General features: G+C 44.6%; 1 protein-coding gene across 4 annotated transcripts in view; it reads left to right on the top strand.

Moving 5' to 3' along the window:
• The window catches only part of LOC147033974 (E3 ubiquitin-protein ligase NEURL1B-like), a 117278-nt gene extending 100928 nt beyond the window's left edge, over positions 1-16350 (top strand). For all 4 annotated transcript variants that reach the window (XM_085874132.1, XM_085874113.1, XM_085874122.1 and 1 more), the window contains exons 3-6: positions 9337-9894; positions 10409-10585; positions 11298-11438; positions 11611-16350. In XM_085874132.1, coding sequence (XP_085730258.1) covers positions 9337-9894; positions 10409-10585; positions 11298-11438; positions 11611-11876 — 1142 coding nt within the window. In that variant the 3' untranslated portion in view covers positions 11877-16350. The remainder of the gene's footprint in view (positions 1-9336; positions 9895-10408; positions 10586-11297; positions 11439-11610) is intronic.
• The last annotated feature ends 257 nt before the right edge of the window (positions 16351-16607 follow it).

Raw genomic sequence — 16607 nt, 5'->3', positions numbered from 1 at the left:
GGACAGTCAGAGGTGTAGAGCCAGAGGAGATTTTGACAGCTCGAGGGAAAACTGAGATAGGGAAATGTCGTGTGATATGGTGATTGTGCAGATGATTGAGGGATTGGGAGATGGAGGAGTGCTTCGAGTTTAGTATTAAGATGATGGATCAAGTGTTCATATTATTTCAAGTCAGTTAAGACATCAGTCAGTAATTGGAATGGTTGCTCATCGGTGTTTGGAGATAAAGGGAGGTTTCCACCAATAGGTCAGTTCTTCGTCCTTTTCTGTTCGTGTTGGTGATGGATGTGTTGCGTCAAGGGGCACAAATTGGTTTACCTTGGGAATTGTATTTTTTTGATGATTTGGGAGTGATGTCAGACTCTTTGGAGGGATTTCAAGAAACAATGGTTACATGACAAGAAATTCTGAAAAGTGGGGGATTGAGAATAAATATGGGGGGGGGAGGGGGAGCAGAGGTTGTGGTGAGCAATAGAGAGGGAAGAGGCAAGCGGCAAACAGACGTGGTGGATATTAAATATTAGACAAGTGGGAGCATCAATGAGTGGGATGATTGGTGTGTGAGAGAGAGAGAGAGAGAGAGACAGAGACAGAGACAGAGACAGAGACAGAGACAGAGACAGAGACAGAGACAGAGACAGAGACAGAGACAGAGACAGAGACAGAGACAGAGACAGAGACAGAGAGAGAGAGAGAGAGAGAGAGAGAGAGAGAGAGAGAGAGAGAGAGAGAGAGAGAGAGAGAGAGAGAGAGAGAGAGAGAGAGAGAGAGAGATGGCGAGAGACAGAGACAGAGACAGACAGACAGATGGCGAGAGACAGAGACAGAGACAGACAGACAGATGGCGAGAGACAGAGACGGCGAGAGAGAGGAGAGACAGAAGCTTGTTTGAGATTCAAACCAATGCTGGACAGGTCAGAAGCGAGTGTTCGTACTTCTTGGCTGAGATATATGTATTGGAATTGGCCTGTTTTGTGTTCCCATCTGAGCACATTGCACATGATGCTGGGATCATAAGGTATGAGATAACTGTCGGCTGACATTAAAGACAAAGCGAGTGAGTGATGCAAAACAAAGCTTGTCTTTGCTGCATTTCACCAAGTCCTGGACCTCATCAAGTTGGCGCTTATGTAAGCTGTTTCTCAAGTGGATCCCACGCGATTACACGAGGGCTTGAGCACATTGTTCTACACGCCGGAGCCATGCCGTCATGTTCCCATTATTATGTGCCTTATTGAACGAGAAAAATAAATTCCTCTGATTGGTGTTATCTCTTATTGGCAGGCTGGCAGGATGGCTTATAAGTATGCACACTCCCCTCTAAGCTGTCTAGCCTGAGTTTGAATCTCGACCCAGCTACAAACTGTCATCGTGATGTTTCACAGGTAGGGAGATTCATCAATGTATGTGCCGTCCCTTGGATGGACGTTAAACTGGGCGTCTCGTCTTCCAGCATTAGTTGGTAGATGTTAAAGATCTCAGGGTGTACTTTGTGAGGAGTAGGTGAGCTATCACCGACACTCTGAACTTATTACTAAATCCTGCCCTAACTACTGAGTTGAGCGTCAGGCCCCACCAGCCGGTTCCTGAAAGATTTGGGCCAAAAACTTCCCCCCGGCAAACCCCACAGGAATGTAGGAATAATTGGGGCCATAAAAGAAGAACTGTTATCTCTTATTGTCAATTACAAAGGCACCCGGTTGCCTATCGGAAGTTTCCTAGATTTCTCCCACGCTCTCCTGCATGCCTTGCGCATTGAAGCACCACATGAAATACACATTTGCTTTCAATCTTCTCCACTAACGATATGTTCCCTAGCTTTATAAAAAAAAAACCCAAAACTAGCATGCATATCACGTGTCATCTTCTGCTCAAAGGCTTTCAATATGTTCCGAATCGTTTTATGGAGCATGACGGACTAGATTTCAATTGTTTTTCAAATACACAATTACATTCTCGTGGGAGGACTGAACAATGCAAGAGTAAGGTCAACTCACCAACACTGGAACGAAGGATCACACACTGATCATAGATGTGGACAAACAGCTGTAGTTGTGAGCTTGATGGACGTAGGATGAAGATGGATGTTTATTTTGTTTTTCCTCAAAATTGCATTTTAAATAAATATTTTATTTGCAGCTTAACTTTCATCACAGAAAATCACAGTTTTCATTCAAATAGCACTCACGTATCGCTATTTTACAGACAATGATCGGATCTACCTCAATCAACCAAAACAAATTATTTGAGGATTTTGGATAACATGGTACGGTGTTTGTTACCGTGCCTATCATGCTGCCTTCTTTATAGCCATCGAAATAAAAGAGCTTTTGACATAATATATAACAATAATAACATTAAAGCGAACAACGAGAATTTCCTGGAACACCTTACCCCATGCTGTCTTGAGAAACAATGACATCGATAGGGTCTACAAGCGGCAAATTTGATTCGTCGTGATGACGTAAAATGTCATCTTTTGTCCAAGTACTGCTACACAGGTTTTTGAAAGTGCCAAAAAGGGGATTTGTATTCTACAGTGTTCAAGCACACAGTTCAATTGAAACACTGTAAAATATAGATTTTAAAAGTTGTAGATTTTTTTTCCGGAAGTTTACTGCTGTTGACGCAGTGTCTTTGACACCACCTTAATATTTAAGGCGTTACACATTAGTTATCCGTGCTTGTTGTTTGTGTCCTTTAATAACGTCCTTAAAAACAGTAAGCTTCCTGTTTGGAATGATTTTCAATTTTGTTTGACTACCAAACAGGCAGACAGAGTAAAAAAAGATGATCTCACTCCTCCGTGCATGTGCGATCGGGACGAATTCAGAGCCAAAGTACTGTTAAGTTACAGGATTGTTTTCCGATTCATGTTCAGGTTCATGTTCAATATATAACATTCAATTGAAATAAAGTTGTTTCTCCATCATAAACTGATGTTTGTACACAGACGGACAGACAGGACAGAAGTGAACCAATTGCTTAACCCCACTTTGCATGCATGGGGTAACAAGAGAACACATTGCCTACGTACTCACACTCGGTATGCACAAAGTGAGGTTGTGGGGCTGGGGAAAGGGGTGGTTGATGGTGTTGTGTTCGTGGTTACACAGGGCAAGGTGGGAACATGTTGGTGGGATAATTAAAAGAATTATTGATCATCATTAATTTAGGAAGTTATCAGTTTTGGGAGGTCATGTTGTCTTGCGACCCCTTATAGGGTTACACCATATATAACTGAGAAAGTAAAACACTGATCGTGTGAATTTGCAAGCACAGGCTGGCAAGGTTATTTAAAAAAACCAAAAAAACTTTCCAAATGCAAATCATTTTACAATGTGAACCAGTAGAGATATCAGCAGCACGATGTTGGAAAGTGAAAGGTTAAACTGAAAAAGTTCCCCTTTGAAGGCATAAACAGCAGTGGCAGCTTGCATAACTTACATGACATGCGAGAATGAAGCAGACAATCGCCAAACAGTTGATGATGACTGAATAAGTGCCTACATCATCTTTTATTTTGCACCGAGAGCAGAGCCAGGAATGATACTCGTGAACATATATCTGAGAAATGATGGACGGGCTCAATCAAAGTGAACAGATGCAAAAGTAAAACAGGAAACATTACCATGCATCGTGATTCGTGATTCCTGCTTACTACAAAGCTGTCAGTTACAAATGTCCATCATCCACGGCCCTAATCCCCAATATATTACTAAAAGAAGCACCGTCCGTGTGTGTGTGTGTGTGTGTGTCACAAATTATTGTAAATGGTTCCTCGTGTTGTAGAATAATAAAGATGGTACCGTTGGAAAGCTAATAATCCATTTACTTGGAACAAATATTTCAAAGTTGTAAAACATAATTTCCGTTTTTAATCATAAAGGTATCTTTGAACAGGATTTGGAGTTTATCGTAGCGGTGCCAATGGTACCATATTTTATTATTCTATGACAGAAGGAACCCTTTAGAATAAAGCGTAACGGACACAAAAGGAGCACACAAAATTATATAAAGTAACACTTCTCGAACAAATAGAAAAAACATATTCAAGGGCATGCTGAAAAGTAATCCCTCCAATTATTTTTCTCCAACCAGGTAAAGATATTCGAATGAAACAAAGACGGACACAAACATCAATCTTTGTTCCACCATAGTGCAAATTTATTTATCAAAATAATTGCCACTGCGGTCCACACATCTACCAACGTTCATGTGGTTTTGTGATACTGTCATGATAGAACTCCATCCTGCTGACTTAACTGGCACTTTACCGCAGCCTTGATATCGTCGTTGGAAGAAAAATGTTCCCCATAAAAGTGTTCCTTAAGCTTAGGAAAGAGGTAAAAATGTGACAGAGCCAAGTCAGGGCTTGTGATCCTTTGTGGTGGTACTTCGTTGACCATCTCTTAATCTCAGGATTGTAAGAGTGCACAAAACTCTCAACTCCAGTCATCTCCAGTCAGTCATCCCAACATCGCAACTCTCATCTGCAGTCAGTCATCCCAAATCTCATCTCCAGTGTTTCACACTTCACAGCTCTGACAATGTCGTGCTGCCCTCCACCAAATTGACTGATGTTGCACTGAGACACCGAGTGTCAGAAACACAAAATTTTTCACCCAGTGGTGGGAAGACCTAATGTGCAGAATGCACATAGTTTCATTTGAATACCTTTACCTATTTTGGGGAAAAGGAATAGGAGGCATTACTTTACAACATGTCCTCATAATAGAACATGGAAGGAGCACATAAACAACTAGAATGGCACCCAGGAGAGTACCTCCCACCAGGCTGAACAGTTTACGTTTTGTATTCCACTGAAAGGACGGATCTGCATCCATACCTGAGCCAAAATCGAATTGGCTTGTTCTTTTCACCTACCCAACTCATTCACAGAGTTTTATCAAAACCAGTCCAAAATGTTTTTGAAATATCATGCTACATATCGTTTTTAGCCCTATTTTTCAATTATAAAGAAACATTTCATCAAATAATTTTTTTTTTATCCAGATCCACATCGACACCAAAATAAAATCAATTCTTCTTTGTCACACACCTAACTTGTACACCACAGTTCTTCCAAATCATTCCACAACATTTTGATATATATATATATATATATATATATATATATATATATATATATATATATATATATATATATATATATATATATATATATATATATATATATATATATATATATATATAGTTGCGGTTCTGCAAAACTGCATGCCTCTATGGCAATGGCAACCAACATACAGTGATTCCCAGGCAGTTATTTCATTAATATTCGTGTAGTTAGTCCTCCCCTCATGTCGAGTGTGTTAACGGGACGAAGTGCTTTGTGTGGGTCTCATAGTGAGGTCTAATAAATATCCGATTCTTATTCTGACCCCTTACTCTAACCCTTTCCTTTTAGCCATAGTGCATGACAAACATGCAAGAACACACGCCATTCAATAGGCAATTGTTTAAAAGCACACCGCGATGCCTCCCATGGCTCGGATCATCCCCGCTGCACACAAAGCAACCCACACACGGGAATTTGCACGCCATTATTTCATTCAAATCTGTGCGCCAATTCCAAACTGGCACCTCACTTTACTCCGAACCTCGCTCACCAAATTTCACCACTTTGACCACAAACGCCTCCCGCACACAGGAAAAATACGCCTGCACCCCCTCGTACCTCTGCATCGCTACAATTTGCCACTCTATTTCATGTAGCACCTGGTGGCGTCAGATTGTCCTCCATACTGCGCGATGCTCGACCACACAACAGACGCTAATAGCTCCACAGCATTTCACTGGGAACGTCCTGGGTGAGCACGCGGAATTGCTGCAATTCTCATCCAGTTGTCAGACCATGGCAAGACCCAAAGCAATGAGGAGGGGTCGTGGGAAGGATGATCCAGGAGTTTGGTTCGGGTCCCGGGTGTGTATTTTGGCTCGTGAAGGAGCCCGTGGGTGGCGTAGAAAGTCCGCAGCCATCAGACATACAGACTACACTCGGTGCACATTCAGGGCCGGGGTCCCGGCTCAGGGAGCATGCCCCCATGTTAAGTTAAGTCAGGAGCTCCGAGCCGTGCCGAAGCTGGAAGGCATCTGAGCCGGCTTCTGGTCCCGAAGCCTGGCGGGGTGTGGCCATGACTGCTGTGGCCCAATGGAGGAGCAGAATTTGGGCCACAGCGTGTCGCTCTCCAGTCCTTGCCCCATCCTTCGCCTGGGGCTCATAAAGGAAGTAGCACGGAGCCGTTTGAGCACGCTTCTTCTTTGAAGCACGCATCCCGACATCCCCACGCAGCCAGATGGACCAATGTGGAGCGCACATTGCCACGAGCCCCAGCGAATAAATAAGGAGGAGATAACACGCCATATCACGAGGTGGGGAACGCTCAGGCGGAGCGTCCCACAGAGGTACACACTACACATACAGACCTTTACACGGCTAGGTTCGGGATCTTTCTCCTCACGCATCTATTCTCCTCTGTCTATCTACCCCTCTCTCCCATCTTCTGTGGACGCACAAAGAAGAATGTTACTGATTCGCAATCACATTTTCCTCTGGCACAAGACCGCACCCCTCACGTCACCTACATAGCACCTCCTGACGTCCACACCGAAGACACCAGTATCTTTCCAACTACCCCTCCCTCAGTGTCCTGGGCCGTGTTGGTCAGCCAACCACACCAGGTATTTTGAGGGAGCTCATCCTCACCTTTCTCTTTCTTCCTTGGCTTTCTAACTTTCCTCGTGTGTGTGTGTGTGTGTGTGTGTGTGTGTGTGTGTGTGTGTGTGTGTGTGTGTGTGTGTGTGTGTGTGTGTGTGTGTGTGTGTGATGGTGCCTGTCCAAGAATTCTGCTCTGTCTTCTTTTGTAAGTTGCCTTTTGCCGCAACCCACAAATTCCTTGCTCTCCCCTGCTGTGCAGAAAATAAAACCCCATTCTCTGTGCCACATACTTTTCCTCACTTGGTTGGAAATAAATGCATTGCACAGAAATGTTCCCAGCTCATTTTCATGTTTTCTTCCATTTGTCCAACATCGCCCGCACCCTATTTTAGCCGGGACGTTATTCTCCAAAAATGTTTCCTAGCCGGTACGTGCTTGGCAGTTCCGCTCGGCTGCATCTGATCTGGTAAGGCGATCGGGTTTGAGGAAGTGCGTACTGAGGGAGTGTTCCCCGGTATTTAGATCATGTGACCTTTCGGTAAACGGAATTAATTAGATAGAGGACCCTAAGTCACATGTTTGAGTCATTGGCGTTCGCGGTCAATTAGCGACCGCCGTGTCATGAAGTTATTCGTGTGCGGCGGCCTGCGATTTCTGAGAGTCTGGTGGGAACCTGAGGTATTTCACCCCTCGTGGTCTTCGCCCCAAATCCCGGGTCTGCAACACACACACACACACACACACACACACACACACACACACACACACACACACACACACACACACACACACACACACACACACACACACACACACACACACACACACACACACACACACACACACACACACACACACACACACACACACACACACACACACACACACACATCCTCTATTGTGGTCGATTCTGGCTCTGGACCCACTGAGGTCAATTATTTATTATAAGAAATTACAAAAAAGGTATTGTCTATGATTTTGAAGTTGATCAATGATCCTTTCAAAAAATAATTTGTTATTATGCGGGTGTAATAGGGAAGAGAGATCGTCGCGTCCTTCTGCAGGAATCATTGTAATTTCTTCAGCTGTTATTGTGCTCGGCGCGATGACGTTTATCAACATTTTGAGGATGAACAAATCGGTGATTTTGTGATCTCTCGATCTGGTAGTTGAGCGATGTATTTTGGCATATTTTTCATTCTTGTTAGTTATGAAACTATTGGAGAATAAAACGTATGCCTTTTAATTGCTTATGACTTCACTCTTATCATAGTTTTTAGGGGTATTCTTTTGTACACATTTGAATGGGTGGCTATTTTTTTCCCCCATGCCATCCCAACATATGGAGTATGATCATATTCTGTGATAATCTACAACTGCAACATAATCTTCCTCTCCCTATAATCTCCTTTTCCTGAATTGTCCTCTGTCTGCACTGTCACCAAATGATTATTTTTGTCCAGAGTTGGCTTTCTTGGCCCCCTCGAGATCCATGGCAAGCCGATTGACATTCTCTTCGGCAGCTGTTCTGAGAGTTGTTACTTTGCACGGTCTATGACTGTTGGGGTGGCCCCATGATGCTTCAGAGTTGAATAATCAAAAGACATGACAGAAATTTTATATGCAATGTCAAGGATCATATAAGAGCGAACACAGAACTTATAACAAGGGGAGCAGGAGAGAAGAGGGGTGGGAGAGGGAAGCACAAAGGTGGGGAATTGACACATGAGGAGATCTGTGGAAGGGAGAGGGATGGGGCGGGTTACACAGGGTAAACAAGATGGACACTACAGGAACTTTGAGGTCCTTCCACGACAGAGACTTTCAGGAAGGAAAGCAGGGAATTTGAAGGAGGTGGGTTTGGGGTTGATTAGCGGGGGTAGAAAAGATCATGGTTTTGGATGTGGGAAGATAAGAGATGGTGGTGAACAGCTGTTTTGAAGACCTGGAGGGAAGAGTGTGAGCGAGTTGGATTGAAGGGAATGTGGGAGTTTGTTCCAAAGGTGGGGAAAAAGACGAATGAAAGAGTGAAGGTGAGCAGTGATTCTTGATTTTGGGAGTTTTACCAGAATGGGGTTGCTGGCAGACCTTGAGCACGCTGCAGAAACATGGGGTGGGGGAGGACATATCTCAGACAGAGCAAGGAGGTGGGGCATCTGCTGGATGAGAGGAATGATGAGGAAACAACGAGACACCCATTCTCTGGCACACAGCTATTCTTAGGATATAAAAATAACCAACTAGTTATCCCACTCCTGGGGCCATTTTCTTTACAGTATGTTTGTCTCATGCATTTGACAACCAATCAAGGGCCTCTAATAGCAAGATGTGTTGATCTACTCAGAAATTACGTGTACTGGGAAGATTACTTAGTTATATTTTCTGTTTGATGATGCATGATCCATACAATGATGTAAAGTGAAAAATTTTATAATGTTCAAACATAATCATTTGTGTAGATTGAAGTTACAGTTCACATTTCACTTTAAGTCCTCAGCAGCAAGAGCAAGTGCTTGATAGACAATGGAAACAAATTGAGCCATCAGCTCGGATGACAGATATAGAGCCAGTACAACGAACTGTTATCTCAGTCTTGAAAGCTTGACTTGAACTTTTCCTTTTTCTTTTTTGCACCACGTTCCCCCCATCATGGACAGAGACGATGTTTGTGAAACCTTCCAGACGACTTTCCCCATTTCCGCTCTGTCCTCGCCTGCCCTCCCCGCACGAGCCAGCCCAGGACCATAACAGTGAGGGACCGGTTGGTGATGTGGTGGCATCACTACGAGAAACCCATATCGAATCATCACAGGCTACACCATCGGCTTTGTCTGCACAAATTCTCTGCACCATTCCAGACTCACTTGCCCAGGACCTATTGTTCCATCCATTGCATGGACCACTTGTTAGTCTTTCAGAGGACCGTACCCAGGCCGAAGGAAAGCCAACAGACCAACCTGGTGTCGATGGACCTGGCCATGCTGTTGTTTTCAGTGGACGACCTATTACCATCGGTGAGACGGTGTATATCCTAGTCCGTGGGTTATCACGGCCAGGAGAGCCCCTGACGTTTGGTTTGACATCATGTGATCCAGCAACCCTGAGTCCTACTGACCTTCCCAATGATCCCCACTCACTGGTGGATCGGCGTGAGTACTGGGTTGTGGTGTCCGTCTGCCCTCTACCGGCTGCATTCCAGAGAAACAATGGCCAAGGTATTCACCATTCAAAATTGACATTTACAGCTTAGCAACAGGAGATCTACTTCCCGAGTTACAGTTCTATCGTCCTGCCTATAAAATGTCATGAGCAGTTGCTTGATGACAATGTTGGAATATTAAAGTGGTAGCTGTTCTCGGGTCAGATCTTGTTTTCTATAAATATGACATGCGGACCATGTATTTATTGTATACGCACCGAGTGGAACTAAATTGGGAAATCCTAATTGAGAAAAGGGAGAGGATGGTCAGAGAATGTGGGGGGAGTATGAAGAGAAGGGAAACAAGTTTGGGAGGAAGTGAGAGTAAAGAGAGGGAAACAAAGGGAAGGGGGCATTTATAAAGCATGTACATAAGGGTGGGTGTGTGGGGGCAAGTGGGGGGGGGGTTGGTTAAATATTCTGCCATATTAGCATATGCAATAAATATACAGCCTCTTGGAGTTGCTTGTTAATTCGAATATCCGGTGACATGACGTAAATACGTAGTAAAAGATGCTTGCACACTGCAGTGTCATGGCGTGGTCGTGGAGGAGAGGTCGTTCTGGGTTTTGCCCTCATGCCTGATGGTGAGGTGCACCTGAGCGTAAACGGAACACAGGAGGGCATGCTGGTCTGCGTCGACCCTTCTCAGCTGCTCTGGTTGCTGTTCGGACTTCAGGGCGTTAAGAACACACTGAAAATTCTCGGTGAGGAGTTGGCATTCGGAGCAATCCATTATATTCCAAAATGACCTCATCGATCTTGTGTCACCTCAAGTCATGTGATTACTTACCATTGTGCGTATTCGTATGAATAGTTGCTTTACGAGTACAGTCACTCCTTGCCCAAATCGTCTCTGACCTTGACGGAGTTCTACACCTGCTTTATCATCATACTTTCCTAGAGAACAGATGTGTGTGTGTGTGTGTGTGAGAAGTGCCATCAATTCCCAAAACATCCTGTTATTGTTTACTAAGCAATATATTTACAACTTCACAGCTTGGCAATCCATTAACGGACACAATATGAGTGAGGAACCACAGTTATTACCAAAAGGCACCAACGTAGAACGTTATTGCTGAAGCAAGTGGAATTATAAAGAACAAAACTTCTCTTTCAACAAAGTAGTAATAAGATTGACACCGATTGTCCTTTGATAGTTGATAAGAGGGACAACATGGTGCCGCTTGAATGGTGTGTTGATCCATTCCTCTTATATACAGGCTTCCTCCTCCTCTGGTGCCAATTCATCCATACAGCCGCTTGTTCCGAATCCACCTGTCCCCCTCCTCCCTGCTGTCAGTATCATTACCTTCCATCCATTTCTTGTCTTGTTCTTCCATGAACCTATACCTTGTATTACAAAATGAAGACTTCTCATAGTTCTTCTGGAGATCTCATTTTAATTGTCCTTTCCAGGGTCACATAAACCGGGTTCTTCAGCAGCAACTCTACCACCCGTCAGATGTGGTCTTCCTTCACCAGATACTCTGGCTGACTGTTCCGAAAGCTCGGCCAGCCACAGAAGCTCACTTCTTTCATCGTCGTCCTCCTCTCTCGGTAAGCAGCACCTTAGGACAACCTTGTTTCTCAATTTTAAAATGTTAAAACAGATGGAAAACCCCAGAGGCAGAAAAATGGAGCAAGACTTAATGATGGAGGGAATGACAGAATATACCTTCGAGATTGGGGAGCAAAGACTTTAGAGAATAACCTCTTGTGTTCAAAACAGTTACAGCACCCGGGTCTCCAGATGATGAAGAACAGTCGTTGCTGCCACTTCCACCGCCGACTCAACGATCCGAAGAAACAGTTGCACTGGGAAACCGTGGAGAGTGCACCATCTGCTTTGAGCGCCTCGCTGACTCGGTGATTTACACGTGTGGTCACATGTGCTTATGCTTCGAATGTGGGGAGCGCCTACGCCGTCAGATACACCCAGCCTGTCCTATCTGCCGGCGGGTCATTAAGGACATTATAAGGACATACCCTATATAAAGGACCAACCGTCGAGGCTCCCATCGGCCTCCTCAGTTTGTCTTTCTTTCCTCATTCTCACCCTTAACCCCCAATCAGTTAGAACGTGTGGGGTCATACCCGATGGTCACCTATTTACACCATGACCATTCTGGCTCCTACACTGCATCGATTCTTCCCACGGATCCTGCCAAGTTTATGCTAATTCCTCGTTTCCTCAGATTGTGATTTCCTGTTTCTTACAAAATCTTGACAACTGCTATTGCGTTCTGATTATTCTTCCAGCCTTTACGAGGGTAGAAATAGTCACATGTGTTTTTATTATTTATTTCTTTAATATCAGGGTTTGATTTTGTGGAACAAACTCCATGTTACTTCTCTGCTCTACATCGTTTTGTTCCCATGAGGCGCAGGTCTTCTTATCCTCTCCTGGAAGCTGGTTTTCAGTTCGGGTTCAAGTTGAGGTCATGTTGAGGATTACGTTTCCATGAACTACGCGTCGGCCTGAAATTTGGGATCGCAAATTGGTGTTGTTGAAAAAGGCATGAGGACACAAACAAACCCAAATCGAACAAAAACAAAAATTTCTTACTTTGCCTTTTGATACCATTCCAATGTTTTATGTGGTTTCGGACCCATGGGTTAGTAAAAGCAAAATGATCCCAATGTGGGTTAGATATTTGTCTCGTTCAAATCCACACTGACGCCAGTGCCATTTTCTACTTTCAGGGTCTCTTTAAGAATAGTTTGCTTATGTTAGAATCAAGGTTGAGCTTTGAGTCAAAGTAGAGCAGAAGGCTGAGTGATGAAACAGCACGAGGAAACCTTTAACAATTATTTTTTGTTGATACCCGCAGGAATTCCTGGTCTCAGGGCGGGAGTACCCTTCCTGGCCCACCTTCTGTTCAACATCACAAGATAAACGGAAGATAATGTGTAATACCGGCTATCACCAAAGGTGGCACTATTTCTGCCACATGCCAATTTCTGAGTTTCCGTGACATCCACATTTGCTCCGTCATCGTAAGATTGATGGGGCTTTCATAAAGAGGGGTTACAAAGAAAAAATAAATTAAGGTCAGAAAAGAATGGAAAGTGCACAAGATAGAGGATACTCGTCTTTAAAATATCTGCAGATCTGATGACCAAACTTCCAAAGTTGGCGAAAGTCAAACTTCCATCAGTTCAAATAATATCAGATCATACAATGATGTCTCACAGAGTACAAATCCTGCTCAAGTAGCCACTCGTCTACTGTATTTCTCCAGATATACTATTTATTTACGATTCACCAATAATGTTGCACATGAATGCAATCCTCGACCGACCATGACAGGAAAGACAAAAAAAATGGTGAGGCCTTATCAAACTTGAGCGGGTCAAAGGTGATGAAGATGCTCATTGGTGGATTGCTTGGAGGATGTGACAATACGATTAACTGCTCTGAGCCTTAACATTCCCCACAAGCTTTCCATATGGACTACCAAAGTCAAGATTCTAGATCCTCGATCACATTTGAATGTTTGCAGGTTCTCAGACACGTGAACATACATCGTAATCTGGAATTAAACGGTAAAGGCCCATCAATTTTTTTTTTCTTATCCCCTGTTGGTCAACTACCTTGAACAGCAAGAAAAGTGCACAATCATAGTTTTGCATTTTGTTGTGTTTATTTTCTCCAGTCCTTGTCATGAATATCCAGAAAAACAAAATGTCTGACAAAAACAAAATGGCCACCATCACCGATGCTTGATTCTTACCTCAAACCTGCTGATAAATGCTGGCTCCTTGAAATAAAGAAATGTCCCTAATGAGAGTCGAGCAAGGGTGGAAAAGGCCAATTAGAGATTGATTATTATTGGGGCACTGCAGGAGAGTCAGGCGAAGTATTACATTACACTCGGGCCTAGATCCTTGCAATGGAAGGGGAGATGGGAGTTTATATTGAGGGTTTGAACATGAGAAGGTATTGTTGAAGCCGGAGTCTACAATTATACGTACATATCCTATCGGAGAACATCATGTATACAGGTCCTGGTTCTCCAATCAGGGACCACAGCTGTAACTACCAGAATCATTGGCTCGGCAGCCTACCCCGCGAGCCATTAAATACGGTGAGGTTTGATCGATGATCACTGCTAAAATTGGCTTTTTTCGAACAGCTCTATTAGTTGAGTACAAGGTCATGTAAGTACTTGGCAACCATTACATCAGAGTTTTAAAAATCATTTTAAGTTATCGAAATGCAGCAAGAAGAAAGAACTATCTTTATCAGCATTTGGTCCGTTGTGTGAGGATTCGTGCCAAAACCCACGCACGATGCCTCCGGCACACTCTGTGCAGGCGTTTTAAAGGAGTAACAGAAGGGTCTCCAAGAATGCATGACAGAAGATTGTTTGCACACACTGAAAAAATCTAGGCTAACTCACCATCTTACGATGAGCTCGTTCCGGGGTGAGTACTGATAAAAAATTAGAAGTGAGAGTTGTGCTTTGTGGCATCTACGAGGTTTGAATCCACCGACTGAAGTGTAATAATGCTGATTATGCTAATCAGCTAATGCTATGATGTCATAATGCTGATTATGCTAATGCTATGATGGCATAATGCTGATTGCATATTACAGGTTGAGAGTTTGGGGGTTGACTTTGGAGTCTGAGATTACCTGTATTGTCTACTTTGTTATATAATGATTGCACCGCACATCCATGAAGTGGATTCCATACTTGAGGGTTGAGGTTGAGGATTAAGGATGCAGTTTATTTATTTTTGAAAATGGCATTTGGTAAGTGGACAAGCCAAAGGATGAACACATAGTTCAGACTCCAGTCCAACTTTAAAAAAATGCCTGTGAGCAGATGCATGACAGATATTTGGGGGGGGGGGGAGGAAGAGGTGGGAAGGAGGGAAGAGGTGGTAGTGAAGAAAGGAGGGGGCAGAAGAGGTGATATTGAGGGAGGAGGGGGAAGAGATGGAAGTGAGAGAAGAAGGGGGAGAGGTGGTAGCGAGTGAGAAGGGGGAAGAGGTGGTAGCGAGGGAGAAGAAGGGGGAAAGAGGTGGTAGTGAGGAAGAAGGAGGATGGAAAGAGGTGGTAGTGAGCAGAAGGGGGAAAGAGGTGGTAGTAAGGGAGAAGGAGGGGGGAAAAGGTGGTAGTGAGAGAGGAGGGGAGAAGAGGTAGTGAGAGGAGGAGGGAAGAGGTGGTACCGAGAGAGGGGGGAAGAGCTGGTAGTGAGGGAGGAGAGAAAGAAGTGGCAGTGAGGGGGAAAGAGGAGTCAGGGAGGCAGAACCATGTGGGAAGAGGTGGTAGTGAGCGAGAAGGAGGGGGAAGAGGTGGTAGTGAGGTATAAGGAGGGGGGAGAGGTGGTAGTGAGGGAGGAGGAGGGGGAAGAGGGGGTAGTGAGGGAGAAGTAGTGAGGGAAGGGGAGGAAGGGAGAAGGAGGAGGAAAGAGGTGATAGTGAGAGAGGAGGGAGGAAGAGGTGGTAGTGAGAGAGAAGGAGGGGGAAGAGGTGATAGTGAGAGAGGAGGGGAGAAGAGGGAGTAGTGAGAGGGGGGAGAAGAGGTGGTAGTGAGGGAGGAGGGGAAAAGAGGTGGTAGTGAGAGGGGAGGGGAAAAGAGGTGGAAGTGAGAGGGGAAGGGAAAAGAGGTGGTAGTGAGAGGAGGGGAGAAGAGGTGGTAGTGAGAGGAGGGGAGAAGAGGTGGTAGTGAGAGGTGGGGAGAAGAGGTGGAAGTGAGAGGAGGGGAGAAGAGGTGGTAGTGAGAGAAGGAGGGGGAAGAGGTGATAGTGAGGGAGGAGGGGAAGAGGTGGTAGTGAGAGGGGAGGGGAAAGAGGTGGTAGTGAGAGGGGAGGGGAAAGAGGTGGTAGTGAGAGGGGAGAGGAAAGAGGTGGTAGTGAGAGGGGAGGGGAAAGAGAAGGAGAGGGGGAAGAGGTGGTAGGGAAAGGGAAGGAGAGGGGGAAGAGGTGGTAAGGAAGGAGGAGAGGGGAAAGGTGTTCGGGAAAGAGAAGGAGAGGGGTAAGAGGTGTTAGGGACAATGGAAAGAGATGTAGTAGGGATGGAGAGGTAGTAGGAAGGAAGAACAAGTAGTGGGGAGGTTATGGTGGTGGGCGGGTAGGGGAAGAGCTGGCGGTGGTGGGGATGGGAAGAGCAGGGCAGTGGGAGCATGCTTGTCCTGCTCATGGAATCAAAGACTTGTTAACATAATTTGAGGCATATGAGGTTATATTAAGCAGTTATCCATCACGACGTTGGTCATGTTTTTCAAGACATATTTCTCAATTTGTAAAAACTCCCTGATGTTTTATTACTGTTGCCGTTGTGCAGTTAATCGCGCGTTGCTCTTATGTCATAGAAAAAATGGCAGTTTTAAGGACAATTCGTAGAAACAGACAAGCTGGTGCAGCCCCATCACCAAAACTTCCCTTTGTGTTCGTGTCTGTCGTGCCAGTGGCGCTGTGGATGTCGTTAAACATGGAAATAAATATTTATTCCTAAAATGGCTCAGAAGTTTGTTTGTTGTTTGACTGATCATCATTGCTTTTTAATGCAAGCAAAATGGAGTTGTTTTTATTTATTGCGGTCATGTCCAGGTTCTACCATTGACTGGGTCAGGTGGATGCCAAAGCCAGATCTCGGGATATGGGCTTTGTTGGAAGAGCTAGTGAGGTAGGAATTCGGAATTTCCCCCAGGATGGCGGGTTCAACTCACCTCCCACTCTGTCCAAAGACACAGTGGGATTTTAACATCCACTGGCT

This window comes from Eptatretus burgeri, chromosome 1, assembly GCF_056783735.1.
Source record: "Eptatretus burgeri isolate ZD-2024b chromosome 1, Ebu_testis_v1, whole genome shotgun sequence".
Taxonomy (NCBI): domain Eukaryota; kingdom Metazoa; phylum Chordata; class Myxini; order Myxiniformes; family Myxinidae; genus Eptatretus; species Eptatretus burgeri.
The sequence above is the reverse complement of the archived record's forward strand: the minus strand, read 5'-3'. Positions and strand labels throughout refer to the sequence as shown.